We start from the raw sequence: 22616 nt of genomic DNA, 5'->3' as shown, positions 1-22616 counted from the left end.
GGTCGAGTCGTCATTCGACTGCATCATTAAAAGCTACAGACGAAGCAGTGTTAACTTTACACAGAAACTGACTCTGCTCTTTCTCCCACACTTCTTCTTCCCCTTGGCTTATTTTGGCGATCTGGGAATGTGCCTCTCCCACATGAAACACCAACAAATCAAGACGCCATTAATTGAGCTCCATTTACAACATGAAGAGTAAAAGTGGGGACAGTGAAAGAAAAGTAACCGATTGTATACAAGAGGAAAGGTTGTAATGAATTGCATTCACTGATGCTTGACCTCTTACAGATATCATACATAAACATTAGAATTCGAATAAGTACATCATGAATTCTCTCTCTACCTTTCAAATTACGGATGCACGGACAAGGCAAAACTGGGTCCCCAAGGGGAGGGGCCTACAAGCTACAGAGACGAGCAGAAGGGCCCAGATACTCGTCCACAAGGTAGAAATGCAGAAGTGAGAGACGAGGGGGGATCTGGAATTACCCCCAGAAGATGGCGGCATTGCCGTTGGACCCATTGCAGTACCCCCTCCTCCGGTGCCGCCGCTGCTGCCTCCAGGAGTAGCTGTGGAGCCCGAGCTGCTGAGCAAAATGCACAGAGATGAGAAACCCTTGGCTTGCTATTTATTATGGCAAGTACTTTATTTGACAGAAGGCAGATCCTTCTCTCTCTCTCTCTCTCTCTCTCTCTCTCTCTCTCTCTCTCTGGTATGTGTGTGTGTATGTGTTGAACGAGGAGCATTAAAGGTGAACTTACCTCCCCACATAAACACAGCTTCCATGGCCTGCAGACAGTTGCCCAACACAGAGAGATTAGTATCACAACTGAATAGAAATCCATGAATATTTCTAGCTTGGTTTCATGTACCATTCGGAACTACAGAAGTAATGCGGAGTAACCCTTCCACGGATTTCAACTTTTTTAACTAGCCGCAATACGAGAATGAAGCCCCCAACCAGGTTCTAATGTCTTGTTACCAGAAAAATTAACTGCTTAATTAAGCTTTGTCAGAAAAGTGAAAACAAAGGAAGAAACAAATTTAAACTTCAAACCCAGCAAGCCATTTTCGAAGAAGATAAGTTTGAGAAGTTAGTTTCTCACTTCTCTGGAAGTTCCGGAGGGCCTAAGACACAAGCACATTCTGGACACTACAGTACAGTGAAATGGCTAAATGGCACATCATATTGTTTATAAATTTGTCAAGGGTGTTTTGATATGAAAATTATTACATCTACCGCGTCTCGAATCCATAAAAGGGACCCAAGAAACACGTCGAATCCACGTGACCATCACGGATTTCACTGTCGTCGAAAAAAAGTTAATTATCTCGATATCTGAAATTAGAAATCCATCACAAAGGAGATAAAAAAATCCAGACTTTGGAATCGCCATTCAAGTAAAAGTAAAACTATAGATTTTACGTGTCCCATCATTTTTCCCAGCCCTCACGATCTCGGTCTTCTTTATTAAGCAAGCTTCTGGCGTCACATTTCCTGGTTTCAAGTTTCAGAGTAAGAGAGAGGGGGTGCACTCACTGGGATCCGAGTAAGAGAGAGTCGCTGTGCCATTGAAGTCGCAGGTGCCACCGGCGGTCACCGTCTTGCGGTAGTAATCGCTGTAGGCGTAGGAAGCGTGGCTGGCGAGGGTGTCAGGCAGGAAGCAGGGCTGCCCCTGTTGAATTGCCGTGCAATTCGCAGAGCCAGGGCCGCAGGCCCAGTCAAGCCCCATTTTCAATGCCACGGGGTCGGCGTCTGGCCGAGCCACGCAGAACACCACCGGGCCGGAGGTGGTGTTGGTCGTCACGCCGGTGCCAATCGCCAGAGAATAAATCGCCGTCCCGTTAGGGAAGTAGACCCCCCAGCTCCTGGCAGAGACAGGCCCTGCCTTCATGTCCTCGTCGAACATTTCGTAGATATAGGTGCCGATTCCCGCCCCCGGCCGGCCGGACGTGCCGGTGTCGTTGATCACTCGCCGTATGAGATTGGCATTGTAGGTTAAAGCGTTTTCAACGGTCGCATCTGGCTCCCCCGTACCGCCCTGCCACGGCCAACCCGTTTCCGTCACCACGATGGGGATAGTGGAGAAGTTGGCAGCTGCCATGGAGTAGAAGGCGGCATCGACCATGGCATCGAACATCCCATTATAGTGAGAGAGGGTGTTGGGGTCGACGATCTGCTTGACCGAGGGGAGCGGCCGGAAGAGCGCGTAGTCGAGGGGGAAGATGCCGCCTGCCTTGACATAGCCGTAGTAAGGATGGGCGTTGAGCATGAAGAAGGAGCGAGTGTTCTGCAGAAAACGGAGAATCGGGAAGAGGATGGGAAGCCAGGAGGAGTTGAAGGTGGCTGCCGAGGGCGGGAAGGGCTGGAAAATGATGTCCATGGACTGAGGAGTAGAGACCTTCACCTGCGAGTCGAGGTTGGAGGCGAGGAGCGCCGAGTGGAGAAACCTCATCGCGGGGAAGAGGACGAGCGCAGCATTAGGAATGACGGTAAGCACCTCGCTGCCAACGGCGATGGAAGTGATGTTGGTCGCAGGGAGGTAGGAGGCGACGTTGCGCTTGACCCAATCGGCAGCCGCAGCCCGGGACTGCCCAACGCGCAGGAGCTCGTTGTTGGGGAGCCCTAACATGACCTGGATGCCGGTGCCGGCGAGGGCCTTCAGCAGCTCGCGGTCGGGGTCGAGGAGGCGGACGTGGGTGATCTCCTGGTCCTGAAGGATCCTCACTACCTCCTCGGCCTTGGGCCGGTCAGCCATAGCCATGCCGATGTTAACCCCCACGAACGCCCCTTCTCCATGAACAAATCTTGTTTCAGCAACGAGCAGAGAAACCAACAGAAAAAGAAGAAAACCCCAGAAAAGCAGAGGAGGAAAAGAAGTGGAAAAAAAGCACCTAAAAGACTGCGATTGATGCGGTTGGGAGTACGTACCTGAGACCATAGGGAGCAGGAAGATGAAGGAGAGAAGAAGGGGGAGAACCGCCGGCGGCATTTCCGGCGGCATGGTTTACCAACAAAGGAGATATCACAGGCCGCGGCTTACTGTTGAGTTTCACTTCCTGAGTACCTCTCGCCGTGAATCTTCTTCTAATTTCTCCTTTAGCTGCCGCTTTGTGTTGGAAGGTAGCGATGGACAGATGGGGAACGCCAGAATCGAGGACAGGAAGGTAGGAGGAGACACTTGGGCTGCTCCGTGCTCTCAAAGCTCTCCCTCCCTCTCTCTCTCTCCCTCCGACTATTTGGATTCTCTTTGATGGCGGTAAAAGTAAAACAATCGGTTACTGCGAAGAAGAGCTGTCATCCACGGCCGTCCGCACCCTGTGCCTCGGCCCGACCTGTAGGTCCAGCGTGGAGTCACTTTCCTTCAAACGCTATTGCTTCAGAAAGTATTTTCATCTAGGGTCCGCTAAGTTTAGACATAATCTGGTGACTGGTAAAAAAATTAAGGTAAGTTTAGACATAATTTCGTGACTGGTAAAAAAACTAAGCCTGGGCCAGGCGGCCGCTGGGCCGGCCCGGCCTAGCCCGATTGGGCTCCGTCTCGGGCCCGATAGGCCTGGCCCAATGCCCACCCTTAAAAAAATATGTAACTCGGTTTCTTTTTTTTTTTTTTTTTTTTGAAGATGAATCGAGAGCTCGACACACTTTAGTTTGGTTCTCTTGGACTTGGCAAATTGATTTAAATGTATATATTAAAGCTTTTATATTACTAATACAAAAAATTCTATTGTTATACTCGATTCTCTGTTTTGGTTTTATAAAGTAAACTATCATTTCAACATCATTTGTTTCTTTTATTTTGAATAAAACTTTTTAAATATATGGCTCAATTAGACTCAGCTTGACTTGAACTTAAAACGAGCTCAAGTCTACTTAGGTTTGGACAATACCTTGAGACGATAAACTAGGTTTTGTAAGAATTTGGTTTTTTAACTAATTTTTGAAACACGACTTATGTCTTTGGGAGATAAGACATGAGTTTCTTGTGAAAAACTTGAGCGGGCTAAGTTATTCAAGCAACACATGTTTTATTAATATTGAATTTATGAAAAATCTAATTTCGACCATTTTGTCTTCTAAAATAACGGTTTAGGGTGTCAACGAAACAGGCCCAGGCCCTTAATTACTTATTATTGTTTTAATTAGCTATACTGACATTGTAGTTGGATGGATAAGACAAGCTAAAATCAGATATAGTTGGAGGGCGACTTATGTCATTTTACGTGGTAAAAGAACACAATGTCTCAATCCCCATATTAATATGGGGCAGTTATGCCTTTTTACTCACGACTGCCAAAGGGTATGACCATCCTATGATATGTGCCTTTCATAAAAAAAAACAACCTGTTTCAGACATAGTTTCCGAAAAATAATAAAATAGTCAATAGGTTTCTGAAATCATATTAAAATGTCGGGCAATCAAGAAAGTCTTCGCTTGTTTTTTTTTTTTTTGTTCCAACGGGTGGAAAGAATGGAATTTGGAAATTTGGTAGGTAGTTGCTTGAGAGAAGAAAAAAGGGTTCCTTTTTCTCTTTTCCGTTATATTGAGTGAATCACGTTGACAGTGCAGTTGCAAAAGAAGGAGCTTTCAGCTCATAGCCCTCTCTCTTTCGCTGCCGTGATACAAAATAAGTCGTAAAATTAACAATCTTTCAAATTTGAAAATTTAAGTTTCAAAGTTGTTAAAATTTTCAATTCTTAATAGTAAAAATAAGAAGAAAGGCTTATGCGGTCCAAGAAATATAGGCGCGCGGTTAAATCAGGTTACCTATACATATAACAAAAAATATACAATTATTCTATAATGTTGTTTTTTTATCGCTTCAAGAAAATTTATTTGAAATTAACCTACGTGGTTAAATTCAAAATATATATCTGTTTACTATTCTAAAACGTATCAAACATGGACAGGGCTTTCTTATTTGACATAAAAAAGGGAAAAGAAGGGATCATAGTCGAGGAAAGTTTCTATGTTTTTGTTAAATTTGTGTTTTTAATTTCAACAAGAAAAAACAGTTCTTGATGTTTTTTTTTTTTTTCTGTTACCGCTGAAATGTGGACTTAAAGTCATCGATTAAATTGAAGAAAATCAGGTTAAATTGAACGTCATTCAACTCAATGTCGTGAAAAATGGGAGGCCATAAAAGCAATATTGCGTTTGGGCAGTGTGCAGCATATTAGCCTTTAAAAAATATGTATTTAAACGTTAAAACAGTTTTCATCAAAATTTTATCAGTCTGTTCAGCCGATACGAGACCTGGTATCGGCCAATTTCTGGTCCATATTACATTGATTAGGTGCTGAACCGAACGAAGCAGCTGATACGGATTACGGACCTATAGTCTCTGATAACACTAATATTTGATAAATTACTGTATATTTCTGCATATGATTGAACAGGTTAGGCCTGGGCGGGCCGGGTACCGGGCCTGGTCGACCATGCCCGAGGGCCAGCCAAGCCCGTTTTGTTAACTGAAGGGCCGGGCCGGGTCGGTTTCTTATCGTATTTTCCTCCCCATCCAAGATTTCTTCTTCTTCCTGAAATGTTGCTAGGGTTTATGCAACCGACCTGCACAGTGCACAGGCGGGACTCTAGTTGGTGGTCCCTAAAGGCGAAAGCATCTCTCCTTCGAGCGGTTAGTAAACATCACCAACGAGATGCCATCGTATCAGATCTGCAGAAGCCCCCCTCGGGAGAGATTTCATGGAGGGCTCAGGCCGTTCCCACCCCCATCTTCTTTAAACCAGAAGAGGAGGCAGGCAGGCAGGGAGCGCCGTTTGTATAGGATCGACCACCCAGCAACAACTCCGCCACCGCCATCCTAGCAAGATTTCTCGCATACCCAAAACCGTAAGCACTGAATGCACAAGATACAACCCAAAGATATGAAAGATACAGCAAAGACGAGTACTTAACAGCAAATGGGAAAAACATAAAAAAACCTGCTATCTTCAGTGGATAACCCTCTTTTCCCTTTCTTCTTCTTCTCCTCCTACAACTTCTTCCTCTTTCCCCTCTTCTCCCAAGAGTTGTGAGCAAGACAACGAACGAAGAAGAGTCGGAGCGTAGAGGGAGCTCTGCCTCTTTCTCCTCTTTTCTTCCTCTTTCTTCTCTTCTCTCTGAAGCTCTGCCTCCCTCGATGGAGAAAAAATGAAAATGCGAATTAGGGGACGCCCCGGGCCGGGTCCGGGTTGAAAAAATCTCTTATCGGGTTCAACTTTAGTAAGCCCGGCCCGGCCCGAGATCTTAACGGGTCGGGCCCGGTTATCGTTTCTATAGCCCGGCCCAGCCCGACGGCTCGTTAGGTCAAGCGCAAATCGCAATCGCCTCCCCTAATTCGCATTTTCATTTTTTCTTATCAATTGCCCTAGCCATGAAACTGGTAGACTGGGCATAATGGGAATGACCAAGGTATGTCATGTACACATCTATTTAAGCCCACGACCTCTATTAACAGAGGACAGTTCAAAGGAACAATTGATCAGTTCAGTTGTATAATCTAGGCCTCCTCCTTGAAGCAAACCGCAAACATCCCTAAACTCTCACCATTGTGTCTCGTTTCTTTTTCATCTTTCTCCTGTTTTGTAGGTTCATTGTTGCATGTTAATGCCTCTTTGAGATGCTGGGAAGAGCCTGAAGTTCTAAAAATGTTCGCTGCAACAATGATATAGTCGTGCTTTAGAGGTAGAAATGTAAAATTTTGAGCTCGATCAAATGAGGAGGAATTTATATGGATGATGGTGCCAAGAACAATTCGATAATGAAAATAGATCCGATTGAGCCATAGGTGATAAAGGATGAAGGCAGTTGTTAATTTTGTTTTGGTGGTTGGAAATTTGGTCGCTTTTTCTTTTCTAGGCTTCATATTATATTCATTATAATATTTGGGGTCTACGAGTTGAAAACAAGGAGAAACGCATCCTTTTAGGTTTAGTACTTGCTCAAGTGAGGCTTTCCCAGTACTGTTTCCAAAGGGAGCATCAATGGGCTCATGGTGAGCCAAATGCATCAGAAAAATGGCATACTCATATCCTGGATCCGATATATTTTGCAGCCCTAATTGTTAATCGGTTGTTGAAAAACTCCGAAAGACGAAGGACTATAACCACGGCCTCCCTAAAGAGAGCACCTTCCTTTACTTAACTCGTCCAAAAGCAATGCAGAATGCGTAGATACAGGTGCTCAAACAAAATGGTGCGACACCGCAATTTCAAGATTACAAATAAAAGTTGTTTTGGAGGGTTGACAAGCGAGATGAGCCCCTGACGGATCAATATATACATATATATATATATCGACATTAATGGAGGAGAAGCTATGGGAACGACGAGACCTAGGCTGCAGAGGATTCAATTGAAAATGAATTCTATTGATTCACTGGAAAGGATGGCAAAATGCCCAAGGAGCGAACTCATTTCTTTAAAGAGGTTATAGAATGACCTTACAAACAGGGGCGGAGCCAGGATTTTTTCCAGGGACGGGCCAAACCATCCGCGGGTCAGGCCAAGAGGAGCGACGGTCAAAAAAATGATGTCAAAAAAAGGTTTTTTCCAAAAACAATTCGAGGAGTATACACCCTTGCATGTCAAAAAAAAATTTAACCCAATTGTAGACGGTTTGGCCAGTTTGGGCTCCACCATAACCTTCAAACCTAGAAAATCTATTAGATTTTTTGAAGTCGGAAGACTCAAACAACCATCTTTTGTCATACAAGAATATGTGTTACAAACAAAAAACAGAGAAACACCATGGTATCAGAACATCAAAGATTTTCTCCAAACAGGTACACTTCCACCTGAAATGTCTCAAAAAGAGCAAAGAGCTCTGAGACACATGTCTTCAAGATATTTCATTTTAGATGACATCCTATACAGAAGAGGATTCAACACAAAATATGCTAGATGTCTCGATACAAATGAGGCATTAGAAGTCATTCAAGAAGCCCATGAAGGAATTTGCAGGGGACATGTAGGGTATCAGACCCTTGTCAAGCAGATAGTCAGAGCAGGTTACTATTGGCCCACAATGCAGAGAGACTATCACCAATTTGTCAAAAAATGCATCAAATGTCAATTGCATGCACCATCAATTCATGCTCCAGCAACATACCTTCATTCAGTCAACTCACCCTAGCCGTTCTCTATGTGGGCCTTCGACGTGGTCGGTCCAATCAATCCACCTACCTCAAATGGGCACAGGTATTTTCTTGCAGCTCCATATTATTTCACCAAATGAGTCGAATCAATCACCTTAAAAACAGTCGAAGGACGACATGTAGTATCCTTCATTCACAAAAACCTTTGGTGTAGATTTGGCATCCTACACGATATCGTTTCTGACAATGGTACTCATTTTAAAAATGAAAAAGTGCACAATCTCTGTCACAAATACAAAATACAACATCTCTTTTCTTTCCCATATTACCCTCATGGTAATGGTTAGGCAAAAACAACCAACAAGATTTTGATTCGTATATTAGAAAGGACTGTTGAAACAGACCGAGATTGACACGAGAAAATACATAATGCACTTTGGGCGTATCGAACCACAATTCGAACGCCCACCAATGCTACACCAGCAGAGTTAGTATATGGAAAGAAAATTGTCATTCCATTACATGTCCAAAAACCAACGATAAAATTTGCTGCACTAATTAAACTCCCAATTAGCAAGTATAAAAGAGGCTTGCTTAGACCTCTTAGATGAGAAAATGCTATAAGCGGCAGAGCATGCTGAAGTCTATTGCAAGAGAGTCACCTGATATTATGTCAAATCGGTCATTGAAAAAAAATTCTAGTTAAATGGTACTATGATCTGTAGTTCCACTCAAGAGTAAACCTAAAGGAAAATAGGCACCAAATTGGAAAGGACCATATGTCATCAAAGAAGTTTTACCTTGCAATTCTTATCAGTTGATTGACGCAGATGGGGTCGAAATCCTTGATCCAATTAATGCTTTGCATTTCAAGAAATTCTATACTTGAATTTACAATTCAAAAATTTCAAAAATTTTCAAAACAATTGTGTTTTGATAAGCACATTCTTATCAATTTTCAAATCAAGGGGCATAGCATCCCTTAAAGAAAGTTTCAAAAATGCATCAAAATTTCTAAAATTTTCAAACTTAGCCCAAGTCTTGAGGACAATTGCAAGGGCATTGGCTTGAACTATGCAAGAAATTTCAATAAAATTGAGAGATTAATGTATAGAAATTAATGTTGGTCCTGACAATTGGGCACTTGTAAAGGATGAGACGCCATAAGAAAAAACCCTTGTGACCTAAAAGATCTTGGCAAGATGCAAAATAAGTTGAGCGATGAGCTCGAGGTGAGTGTAGTTGTTCCTCTGGTTCAAAGCACTGCAGGCGCGGTTGGGCATACGACCTATGCTTACACCGTGAAGCTAAAAGCAATCCATGAACATTTTGCTTATATTAAGTCTCTTAAAGTCTTCTGAATTCGAGTAAGTAAGTCCGAGGAGTGTTTTACACTTGGTACCCTAAGGCCAACTGGTCTGGGAGTTACCGGCTCAATGCTTACTATAAGAGTTCAAAAGAAACTCTGATAGACTTGATATTGCTCAATGCAAATTATACAAAACCACCAAAATGGTGGAACTCCGTAGTAGCTTTTGGGGTGGTGAGGAATTCCCCCAAGAGTGAAGGCTAGCTCAAAAAGAAAATCAAAATTCAAAAGCTAAAACCAAAAGGTGGAAAGCTAAGCAAAATAAAATAAAATAAAAAGAGAGAAAAAAACACTTACCAATGGTTAAAATGGCGTCAAGGGCTAAGTTCTCGAATCATCAAATGCAAAAACTTCCAAAATTGTAAAATTTTTCAATCAACATTAATTTCTCTACATAGTCGCCTATGAGATAGAGGAAAATCTTATTATTTCAGGTCTATGCATAGCATTTCCTCTCAAGTGAGGACGGCTCATCACTATTTGAAAAATAGATTTTTCAAACAATTTGCAAAAATTTGGTGTGCAAATCTTTGTTATTAAGCAAAGTCTTCAACTTTCTTAATAGCAAAGAGCGGCATCTATTAACATCCCAAATTTTTTCACACCAAAATTGAAGCAATGTCAAAATTTTGCAAAAGAATTGTGAAAAATTGCAATTTCAAAGTCAATTTTGAATCTAAACACAATTTAGATTCAAATTATGAATTTGATTCATGACACGAATCTCAATGTAGATTACAAGTCCAAACTAGATCCAAATTATGATTTAGAATCCAAACCCAATCCAAATTATGATTTGCAATCCAAATCCAATTACAAATGTCATTCGGAATCCAGTTCCAATTACAAAATTCAAATTTTGATTTAAATATGAGAATTGGTTCAAATTTGGTCTAGAATGTTATGAGGAACCCACATGTGGGCCCACACAATAGGTCACACACCCCCTCTTTTTCGAAAATATCTTCCCTCAATTAAATAAAAAAATAATTTTCAAAAGGAAATGAATTAGGGTTCATAGGAAAAGAGAGACATTAATCTCCCTCTCTCCCCCTTAGTTAAAAAAAAAATCAAATTCCAAAGAAGCAATAGGTGTTAGAATTAAACTCACCTAGCCTACTTAATCCAAGTAGGTTTGATCTGGGCGCACCTAAATGTGGTGCCCATTTCAGCTAGGCTTGGTCAACATGAGTAGAGCTTTCTTAGTGGACGAAAATAGACTTTGATTGAATCGAATTTTTGACTAAACTTAGTCAAAGTACAATTTAGCCCAATTTAGAGCTTTCTTAGCTCAAATTCATCAAATTACTTCAAACAAAGTCAAACTACTTGCAAATGAGCTTTGACTTTGGTCAATTGGTCGAAATTGATCAATCTGAACAATTTTGCCCTTTTATGAGCAAATTGAGATTACAGAACCTAAATTAGGATTTTATGAAAGGCAAATATATACATTTGGATTTGTCAAATGCATAAATCAATTACCAAATTAAAATTTAATATTTCAAACCAAAGTTCGGTTTAGTTGAAATCCATCTTCAATCAAGTTATGGACGAAAATACCCTTTTTGTACCAAGTTTGATGGAATTTTCAAATTTTATTCAAATTTTTATTGAATTGTCATAATTCAATAACATTTAGAGCTTAACAACTAGGTTTTAACCTAACAAGCTCAATTCAAACCAAGAAAAAAATAAAGAGTAAAATGAGGCAATAGCCGACACAAGGGCATTTTCATCCAAAATTTTGGTCAAGGTTGTTCAGCTAGGTTTGAACCAAGGTTGACCATGCCTAGCCCAATCCACCTAGCTCGTGTAAATGGGCTAAGAGTGATTAATTGAAGCTATTAAACTCTATTTAACTCATTTTACAAGTCTCCAAATTCTTAAGTGAGTTTCCAAGGTTGGTTAGGAAGGTGGTTAAACCCTTCTTCTATTCTATATAAATCCTCCCTTGGCAATGAAAGGGTGGGGGGGGGGGCGATAAATTTTTAAAGTTTTCATCAAGTTACTGCAGCAAAGGAGTTAGGAGGGAGATGCCAAGGAGGAGAAAGAAAATTTGCCCAAGCCCTCTTCCCTCTTCCCCCTTCTCTCTCATTCTCTTCTTCATTTCCCCTATTCTCTCTAGCGAGTTTGCTAAGTTATGGTGCTTAAGTGAACCCTTAGAATTTTCGTGGAGAGAAGCTCTCTCATCCCCACTGCAAATTCCAGCAAGTCATTCTACTTCTTCTTGCTTTACTAAGCTCAAATCCAAGCTCTTATTCTTGCTTAAGATTGTTTGATTTAGAAAACAAGTAAAGAAGAAGATCAAACATCAAGATCGGCAAGGTAGGTGATTTTAACTCATTTCTCCTATACTTTAGCTTCTTGTTGGTTGATTTTAATTTTAGCAATTCATGGGAGAGGTTTATTTTCATTTATTTTGTAGCTGGGAATGATATCCAGCTATGAGAAAACTATCATTAAATGTACATGTTAATGCATAATGCATGCATGTGTCGGTTTTTTTAAAAGATGAACCCATGAATCAAATTTTGAAAAGAGCCCCAAGGCCACGTTCCTTTCAAAACAACCAGCTTAAAACTATTTTGAACTCCCTGCCATGAGAGAATCCCACGGTGAGAGAGTGTTTTTGTTGCAACATATATGACGAGAAAGCCTATTAAGGATGGATGCATTCTCATGAATGTGATTCACCTTTGCATTGCGAAACTAAGGATGGACTTGTTTGAGCATTCGTTCATCTTTTCTATTTAAAGTCATTTTATTTCATGTTTTTTCAATTGATCAAGGGTGGATGGGAGATTAGAAACAAGTTTTCAATCTTCTTACGTAAAAGAACCCAGCCATGAATCATCATTATTCATGAATTATGTGGTTTCTTGATTAAATTTCATTTTGAAGAGTAGAATACATATATATATATATATATATACACGCAATGTTATACACATGCAATCTCTTGCCAAAAAATCATTTTCCTGTTTTAAAATCAGGTTGGAACATGTTTCCAAACTGGTTTTTTTGAAAAAAGGGGATCATTTTTGTTGATTTTCATAGAACAAAACAATGAAATAATTTCTTTTCATCTTAAATTTTCTTCTATTTTCAGCAATCCATATGCAAAGTACATGAAAGTTGCTGAAATCAAACCATGCTTTATAGGAATTAGCTTAATAATGTCAAAATTTACACATTTGAAATGCCAATTTCAGCCATGAAGTGGCAAGACTTTGAGGAACAACAAAAAAATCCAACCCTATCCAATTGGCATCTTAAAATACTTTTTATGGATTGTTGTTCTCATTCATGAGTTTTCATATTTGCATGAGACTAATCCATTTCATGAAATGCTGAAAATTTTCATTTCATTTCCTCAAAAAGGAGACCAACTATCATAAAATTGTCCAAAGCAGTTGACGATTCCATTGGTATGAAATCTGAAATTTGAATAGGTTTGAAAGACTTATCGTTTCTAGCTAAGAAACAAGCTCTTTATTGGAATCAATGTCCACAATTTTCAGCTATCTAAATCAACATAAGATCTGATTTTTTAGCTATTTTGAGACAAAAGTGGATGTCATCCACGTCTCCCATCTATTTCAAAAATTGATTTTGGCATCATTTGTATATTTTTCATCATTTTGATAATTTTATGTTAAGTTTCAAGCTTGTAGACTACATCTCTAATTCATGTGCTTAATAATATAATAAGCACATTTAGAGAAAGTCTTACATTTTAATTAAAATCAGTCTCTATGTGTAGATTGTATGACATGTAATTACAATGAACAAACTTTGAGAGATTATGTGATAGTGAAGAATGAATGTTTCATGTGAATAAATATTGAGAGATTATGAGAGAGAGAAGGACAAATGTCTCATGTAGTTTTTCTTCTTATATCATGCATTCACTTTCATCCAAAGCCAATAGCACCACATGCACATTCTCAATAAATTAAGTGGTTCAAATTTGAGTTGCAAAAAGTGACCAAGTCATGTGGCAACAAGAATTTGTAAACTTCACTTAACTTCCAAAGAAAACATAACCACTGCATTTCATAATCGTGGTCAAAAATGTTTTTAACAATTTAGAACCTATGTTTCATCAAAAGAATGAGCTCTACCTAATCAAATCATAAGTTTATAAATATCTTAGACCAAATCATATGATTTGACAAAAGAAGAATTCAAAATCAATTTTGATCATAAGATGATCATCATTTCAACTGATGTATCATCTTGAGTTCGCAACAAAGAACTCAATTTCAAATCTTCAAAATCTCCAAGAATTGTGGATTTCAAATCAAATGGCACCAAAACAAAGGTTTTTAAATCAATCTGAAAACCCTCCAATCTTCAAATCAAAGGAATTCATTTTCAAAACAAGTTCAAATCACTTTGGTTTTTTAATCCAAAACCTCAATGCATAAACATATAAGATTTGCATCAATAACTCATACATGATCCAAATGATTCTTAGTCCTTTGTCTAATTACCCCTGTTAAAGGCCGCAGGAATGGTTGAACCTCATACCGAAAAATTTTTCTCGAAACCCAAATTTTGAAAGAATTTTGCTGATTCTCATTTCGACATCCTTCAAGGAAGGGGTGGGGTGCGAACAAGGGACGACATATATAACCAGCTTCGGCCATTTCTCAGTGTGACATTCCTTAGTGTCATTACAATCATCACTCCCAGAACCGGCTGATTTGGGTGTATTCAAATGACAATGCTTTAAGTGAAACTAAATACTAACATGCATAAGTGTTAGAAAAGCTTCATTGCACCAAGTTCGGTTCTCGCTTGGTAGGCACTTATATTGAACCCACATATAATTTATTAATAATTAGATCTTTGCGTGGAGTCATTCTCGATGCATGCAGAGGAGATTTGGCTGGATTAATAATGGCTTAAAGCTGTCGTACCTACAGTTCTTTTGCATAGCCTAATGTCCACATGTAATGGTCCTTTTTTCTATTAATTTCTTGACAATCATGTATCTGTTTCACCAGTATCGGTAGTGATCTGAGATCACCAGGACCTCAAATCCATCAATCTATGGTTGGACACGTTCCCTTCATCCGACTTTAAATTCACAGTCTTTTACATTTAATGTGAATTTAAGATCCACACCACTAAGATATTCATATTGTTTAAACTGATGATCTATGATGCACAACTTTTAATGCAGCTTCGGATTGAAGATACAAGCCTATCAAACACTATCTAAATAAGACTACAAATGCATTGTACATTAGTGCCATGTTGCCCATCATATAAGGCCCAAGAGTATAGCAACAACAAGAATGAACCGGTGATGCACTATGCAGCACCACCAGCGGGATCAGATATGTTATTAATGCCCTGTGAGGGAACTCCTCTATTCAAAATCTGTATCGAGCTTGGGATGCATCATAACCTGGTGCGGTGTTAACCACCACATAAGGCCTAAGAGTATAGCAGCCACCGAAATGAATCAGTGATGCATGATCAATGTATCACCAGCACGATCAGCTATGCAATGCCCTTTGTGGGGAACTTCTCTGATTAAAAAGCTAATTTTTGCTAAACTAAGGCCTCATCAGTCATCACATAACTCAAAAGAGAAAAAGTGCTAAAATAAAATCTCAGCTGCATGTAAAAGTTTTAGCCAAAAGAACGTGATAACTCTAACTTTCGGTGCTTCTATCTTTGAGTTATAAACTTTTAATTTTTTTATAAAGAGGTTGTCTAAATTTTAGCAAAATACGGTGACCCTCAATCCTGGAAATTTACATGTATCTTGTTTCATCAAATTGACCAAGTGTAGTGTGATGAAGTTGGGTTACACACACACACACACACACACACACACACATATATATATATATATATATATATGGTTAGAGCTCTACTGGGGGAGGTTTGTTCAGGTTTGATTTATCAACCGCTATTCAGAAAATCAGTTGATTCACTTATTCGAATGAATCGGTTGTGAATTGTTTAACAATTCAAACTTAAAAAAAAAGAAAAATATAAAAAATTGAATAAAAAAAGATAAAATTTTGCATTATTTGAAAAATGGAAACCAATGTGAGGCAATCTTGACTAGGGTTGTTCAATGAGTCGAGCCAACTCGGGCTTGACTTAAACTTTCTCATGTAAGCTTGAATTGCTTAAACTTGACTCATGTCTTCCTTGAGGGGCATGAAAGTAATTTTATGAATGTGAACACATTTTTTGTGGGTTTATTGAAAGAAAAAAATATATGAATCAAGTGACACAAACTTAAATGAGTGGAGCTTGAGCTCGGCCTCAGTTTACCGAGTTGAGCTTGAGATGTCCTCATAAAGCTCGACCGGAGCTCGAATGAAGCAATATATGACTCGAACTGGACTTGAGCTGGCCCAGCTCGTGCTTACCTTACTCATTGTATATTCCTAATCTTCATTCTGCCACCAACTTGGATCAGTTTGCCACCCATTGATCCGAATAGGCTGATAACAACGACACAGGAGAATAGCCTTTGTATCAGACAAAACCAATCTTCTAACCAACCTCTACACCTCTCTCCATCCAAAGATTTTCGGAGCCATCGAACAAGTAGAACCTTTTTTTACAGCACTGGTTGCCCTTAGAAGCATTTGCCCTTCAATTTTGGAGCCAGCCAACACCAAGAATGACGGCTTTGATATATTTGAGTTCGTATTCAAATTCAAATTAAAGCCAACGGCACTAGATAATGGTGCCAAGATCTGAATTCGAAAACGAAAACTTTATATGGATTTGATAATTCTCGAGCAATTAAGTCTGGTCATATTCTAATGGACCCCATTAATATCCGATGGATGTTCATGGAAAACCAGTTAAAAATCTAAATCCAAATCCAAAACCTAATTAACCAACATTTTCAATACCGAATCTGATCTTATTACCTTTTTGGATCTCCTTTTTTTGCCACATTCATCTCATGGAAACAGTTGGTTCAGCTGTCTGCCCTCATATCTCATTTACTGACATGATCTCTGCCATTTGAAAGCATTCTTTGTATTATTTATGCACTATTTTTCTTTATGCAAGAGTCATGAATATTTTGAAGTACTTATAATATACTATCTACTGGCGCGAGTCAAGCTATGCGATGCCAAGTTCGATAATTAAAAAAACTACATATTATGCCCACACCAAGCTTGAGTTAGTGTTTCGAGTGGCCGTCAGCTAAAAATCCTGATTCTACCACTGACTTAAAGCATTTGTTTGGCGTCTGTTTGAACCACTATATTAGAACAACCATGTTGAACCCATATTTTGCATTTCTTTCTCTCTCCCTTTCTCATATGTGTATATCTCAGCCTACTTTTAAAAAATCCTCTCATGTTCTATATCCGTGTGCATCGTTCACACAGATAAACAAACACTAGTGATGCGGCAGTGCCAGCAAGATTGATCATTTAAGTTGGCTTAGTTACCATATCATTTCAATACATTACTATCATTATATCATTTCTTTCCAAAATTTAAATAGATTCAGTCTAATCAATATTCGTCAGGCTTATTCGAGGAATTCTGGGCCAAGGGACATCTTTAACCCATTAGCCCATCGTCAACCTCTGACTGGCTTTTGCTTTTAATTCGAACACGCTGAAGTCGAACCGGGCCGTGACCGCCGGTTGGTCTCAATGTTTGGTTCGAGTTGGGCGGTACACTACATTAGCTTGCTCTCTACGATTCAAGTTTCCAACATTGATTTTCTACAAATCACCTGCTGCGGGTTAGCCCACGACCATTTATTGCCAAAAAAAATTTACAACAAAAGGATTTAAATCCCACTCAGGGATGTAAACATATTAGATTCGACCAAACAATTACTCATCTATTGATAGATTTAACAAAGTTGGGCTGGGAAAAGCTCATTCATCCATTCGATTCTTATAGGTGCTATTCTTTTAAATAATAAAGAGTGTGATGCTCTAGTTGATGAGGTGTGTATGGGTCCTAAAGTAACCATGAAGTCTGAAAGCGAGGAGGAGAGTCTTGGGTCACCAGCCATCACCCCTCTCTATTAGTAGATTTAACACATGGAGAAACCTTCTCAAGTCTTTACCTTTCCATTCATCCAGGTGAATGTTTAAGTCTGAAGTACTATTTGCTTTCATATGTCAAGTCTCTTAATTCTCACTTTACCTAGTTTCATGTAAGGATGCATATTGGGCTGGTACTTGGCCTGACTCGGGCCTGGCCCTAAATTTGGGCATTGTGGCAAGCTAACAAGTTACGGGTTGGACCAGTCCAAGTCAGCCTGTTTATAGTATTGTTTTATTTGAAAATATATAGTGTTATAAATAATCATATTTATATATTATATTATTTTTATATATTATATTATATTTTCATATATGTTTTATCATAATGGAGCTGGGCCAGGCCTGAATCACGCTAGAGTTGCAGGCTGACAGACAGGGCAGGGCCAAAGTTGCAAGCTGTTGGTCCAGGCCCAGGCTGTGGTTCGGCAGAGGCCGATAAGCCAAAACCAACTTCTTATCAGCCTGGGGCAGGCTGGACTGGCTGGATGACTAGCCTTATGGAAGTGAATGATATCAAAATTGGTATATGAATCAAATTGGGAAGCATATTGATTCAACTAAATTGGTGAATCGAATAGGAATTTGAATGGTTTGTGAATAGGATTTGATGACAAATATGTTTTTTTTAATTTAAAAAATTAGATAAAAATTAGAGGTTTAAATGAAAGGTAAAAATAAGATAAAGCATAGAGTGACAAGGAAAGACAGTTGTTTTAAAGTCATCCACAAAAGCCCATTTCAGTTTCACATTCTTCAAAGATATCATGGTCTAGCAAAGCGAAAAAACAAAAAAGCTTTACCTCTGTTAAAAAATGGTGGTTTAAGAAGTTAAACTAACGTGAAAAACAAAGATCCTTATGAAAAGAAAAAGTGAAAATGAAGCAAAGATAAAAAACATCCTGAACCTTCTCCTTTTTATGGCCTCCAATCGTCTGCTGAATAGAACCGAAAGAAGCCAAATCGATTTGAATCAGCCTATTCAGAAGGATTCAAGCAGGTATTAATAACAACACAATGAACCAAGAAATTAATTATATAGTTATTAGCTTGTTTTGTTAAAGGGAACAGTTTGTAACTGTTTCATGAACATGCCCCAAAGATTAGGGCAGATTCATGAAACACTTATTACCCAATTTTTTAAGCTTATTCATGAAACAGTGACAGACTCTTCTTATTTGCAAACAGCTCTGAGATCACCTTGAAAGAATTTTTTTTTTTTAAAATTGAATTTATTTTCAAGTTCATGAGATCCACAAATTGGATACTGTATAATACCCAAACTTTTGAATCCGGCCCATTGATCAGCGTGGCATTTCATTAGATCAGTGTCATTAAAATGATCACCTGGAACTGGCTGATTCGAGCCTATTCAAGTAACAATGCTTCAAACGGAACTGAATACTGACATGCGCACAGTGTTAGAAAAGCTTCGTTCCACCAAGTTTGGTTCTTGCATAGCAGTCACTCATATTGAACATACATATTCTTTCTTATTAGTTTGATCTTTGCGTACAATCATTCTCGTTGCATGCACAAGAGATTTGGCAGGCTTAATAATGGCTTAAAGCTGTTGTACCTACATTTGTTTTCCATACCCAAATGTTCACATGGAATGGTACAATTAATTTTCTCTATTAACTTTTGTTTGTTTCACGACCGATCTGAGATTTGCAGTAATCTGAGATCACTAAGGTAGCGTTTGGCAATATCAGGATTGAAATCCTAGATGAAAATCCCAAGATTTGAATCCTGGAATCAGTAGAATGGGGATTTGCATCCCTGTTACAAAATGTAGGCATGTTTGTTGAACTTGGATTATAATCTGCTGAATTTCCACTCAGTGTTTGTTTGCATCATGGGAAAAATTTTGGAACATTGGTATTATGCAACATTTTCAAATCTTAAATTCATTTCTCCTCTACAACAACATACAACAACTTTGAAAAGTCGACAACCAAGAGCACACATTAACAGGATGTAATCCTGTTTTCAAACAAAATAATCCTTCTTCAAGCAATATAATCATACTTCAAATCTTATAATTCCAGCAATATATTCATGCACAGACACAAAGATCCATCATACACCCATAATGCATTAGTCTGCAACCCAAAATTCACTGCTCATTCTCATGAAGTACTCCCCTTCCTTAGTTAGACCTTGGTGGTTGCATCCACACAATGCCCCAACGAAGGTAATGGAATTACCCCTAAATCCAGTAGCACACATATGCTGAAAAACTGCAATTGCCTTGTCACCACAGCCATGGGTACCGAAAACAACAATCAAGGTACTCCATGTGTAGGCATTTCATCGAACAGTTGGTGGAAACTCTGCATTAAAGAATTTCCTGCGTAAGCAAGGAGCATATACGTTGGCATGATGACGTCCGCAGGGAAGCCACGTTTCATAATAGATGCATGGACGTCCTTGCACTTCTGCATTAGGCGAGCTTTAGTGCAGGCCTTGAGCACGAACGAGAAGGTGTTCCTTTTGGGCGAGAAAGAGGACGCCACCATTAGGTTGCAATTAAAGACTGGTTCCAAAGGTGGGGGGTTGCAGGGGTAGAGCCAGGATTCTCTTTAGGGGTGGGCCGAATAGTCCAACCTCTGGATCTGGCTAGGGCAAACTGAATTTGAATCCAAACAATACATGGTGCAACTAATTTTTTTTTATTTTTTCAATGTAAATTTTTTTTTTCAATTGGCTAGGGTGGGGTCATGGCCTAGGTGGCCCTCCCCCTCCCTCCGCCCCTCGGGGGATGGGCTTTGGGAGAAGGCCCTGATAATGGTATTCCATTTATAGACGTTTCACTTGCGGAGCTGCTGCATAATCAAGCAAGGGAGGGATGTTCTGCTGGTGGCCATTCATGTATATATATATATATATATATATATATATATATATATATATATATATATATATATATATATATATATATATATATATATATATATATATATATATATATATATATATATATATATATATATATATAAAATCAATATTTGGGAGTTTGAGTGGAATGGATGGACGTGCATATCTGGTTTGCTATTATTTTGTGACCTCTTGTGCGAAGGTTGTCTTTTCATGGTTTGATTGATTACACTTGGGTTGTCCAGACTATTTTCAAGTATGATTGATGAGCTTGCCTTACAACTTTCTGCAGAGTTTCTATAGCAACTATGTATGGCTTTTCTTATAATATGATTTATATGTATGTTGGTTATTTACTAATTCCCATGAATGTCTCTATTTGCTACATTTACTATCTTCCTACTCTCCTAGGGATTTGCTTCAAGTTTTGCTTTCCATATGGAAGAAAACCTTAACGTTCTCAAGATCTTAGAACAACACAATAGGGTTGTTAGGATAAGGCCTTTGTACTGCATTCAAATACTATCATTTATAAAGCTTGTAGTCAATAATGTAAGGAATTGGTATTAAGTGGCAGGCTATGGTTGGAGTGAGGAAATTAAGTCATGAATCTATTCAAGTGATGAAATAAAGATCATAAGATTTATGTTTCCTCTATTCAAACCTGTTAGGTAAGAGTGGTTAGTAGATGACTACTTATACAGGTGACTCGATTGTTCCATATACAGATGACTACTTACACAACCACATTCTTCATTTTAAATTAGAATATCTAGATAAAAAAATTGTTAGATTGGTAATGAAATCTAGTTTAAATGTGTACATAAATGAGAGTATGGGTATGATTACGTTTTCAAATATAGAATTATATAATAGTAGAATGATGGACAGTATATATCCTATTATGATGGTGTGTGTATATAAATACTTGCACAATAATCAAACAATAAAGAAAGTTGTGTAAATATTTTACTAAAGCCATTACTTAATAGATGAACTTCTACAACATCTAACCCTGGTGCCCTTATAGATGTACGGCTAGTCAAACAAGAATAGTCTTGGGTGACATGACCAATGTATTTGTCTATGAAGGTTATCAGAGGTTAACAAGTAATGGATAATCCTAAAAGCTGATGTATAATATGAAAACAACGAAAAATATCTCAACAATGACATAAAAAGTTGTGAGATGGTCCCTTTATTGGTTTGTCCTAGGAGATAGTAGCATAGCACAAGATCATTGTGGTCGTACACTCCTCTGTCTGCACTGGACTGCCCATAAGGTATTGAGTGACACAAAGGCCCAAGGTTCTATTATATTTTTGTTTGGAGAGGCCAGTTTACCACTTTGGGCGATGCCAGTGGTGTGACCTTTCTACTACAATGGCCATCAGAGATATCTTAGGAGGTTTTATTATAAGTTACCATTGACCTTTATGGATCATCTGATGAAGACATATTTTATTTTACCTATTATCTGTGCCCACATAGTTTTCTATTCATTGCTCACTATGATGACCATGTTCATTGTCAATGGACTATCATGCAACTTTGCAATACATATTTTCTTTTACCTGTTATCTGTGCCCACATGGTTTTCTATTCATTCCTCACTATGATGACCATGTTCATTGTCAATGGACCATCGTGCAACTTTGCAATGCATGGAGGTCATGTATATTCATTTATGATGATAAGTTGTAACTCTAAGGTGCATTATGGATGTTTGCCATGAGTTTGGTTGCCACACCTAGAGAAAACAAATAATTCATTTTCTCGGTACAAGTAGTTCATGATAGATCGTGGGCTACAGACTGACATCATGGTGGGCCGACATTGGCAATCTAAGAACTTTGTTGAGTGTGGGCTTTGTAGATGTTTTATTGGTTGAGTTTGACCGTCATTGTGTGGGGTCTGAATACGTCAACAAGTAAAAGAGAAAATGCTTTGTTAGTTTCAGTTTTTCTTCTACAGGTTATTACTCGACTTGTGGTTTGATTTTAAAGAATTGATTTATATTTGTTATAATTAAAAAAAAAATTGTGTCAAGAACTTGGGTAGTGACAATTTTGGTATCAAAGCTTAGTGTCTAGAGTTCAAGTCCAATGCCAGTGCTGATCACAAGTAGAGGAAGGCATCCGAGCCTGTTATATAAGGGTGTCTATAATTAATTCTGGGCAAAAGGTTTCTATGTTTTGCAATA

General features: G+C 38.8%; 1 protein-coding gene across 4 annotated transcripts; it reads right to left on the bottom strand.

Moving 5' to 3' along the window:
* Positions 1 to 214: 214 nt before the first annotated feature.
* Positions 215 to 3291, bottom strand: LOC116246201 (glucan endo-1,3-beta-glucosidase 4-like). Of its 4 annotated transcripts, XM_031617944.2 has the most exons (5): positions 2937 to 3291; positions 2413 to 2798; positions 1545 to 2295; positions 766 to 793; positions 215 to 590 (listed from the first exon to the last, which is right to left on the bottom strand). In XM_031617944.2, exons 1-5 carry the CDS (start codon positions 3007 to 3009, stop codon positions 350 to 352), a joined length of 1479 nt encoding a protein of 492 aa, XP_031473804.1. In that variant the 5' UTR covers positions 3010 to 3291; the 3' UTR covers positions 215 to 349. The 4 variants fall into 4 exon arrangements, with proteins under 4 accessions (XP_031473804.1, XP_031473801.1, XP_031473803.1 ...); XM_031617941.2 differs by having other exon boundaries at positions 1545 to 2798; positions 2937 to 3285; XM_031617943.2 differs by having other exon boundaries at positions 1545 to 2795; positions 2937 to 3280.
* Positions 3292 to 22616: the final 19325 nt, after the last annotated feature.

Source organism: Nymphaea colorata, chromosome 1 (genome assembly GCF_008831285.2).
Source record: "Nymphaea colorata isolate Beijing-Zhang1983 chromosome 1, ASM883128v2, whole genome shotgun sequence".
Classification (NCBI taxonomy): Eukaryota; Viridiplantae; Streptophyta; class Magnoliopsida; order Nymphaeales; family Nymphaeaceae; genus Nymphaea; species Nymphaea colorata.
The sequence above is the reverse complement of the archived record's forward strand: the minus strand, read 5'-3'. Positions and strand labels throughout refer to the sequence as shown.

Bases quoted from the DNA above. Each gene is read 5' to 3' on its own strand.
- LOC116246201 (XM_031617941.2), bottom strand. From the start codon at position 3,009: ATGCCGCCGGAAATGCCGCCGGCGGTTCTCCCCCTTCTTCTCTCCTTC. The intron at 794-1,544 runs GTGAGTGCACCC...AACTGTCTGCAG, and splicing joins TCTCTCTTACTCGGATCCCA to GCCATGGAAGCTGTGTTTAT. The intron at 591-765 runs GTAAGTTCACCT...CATTTTGCTCAG, and splicing joins AGCTGTGTTTATGTGGGGAG to CAGCTCGGGCTCCACAGCTA.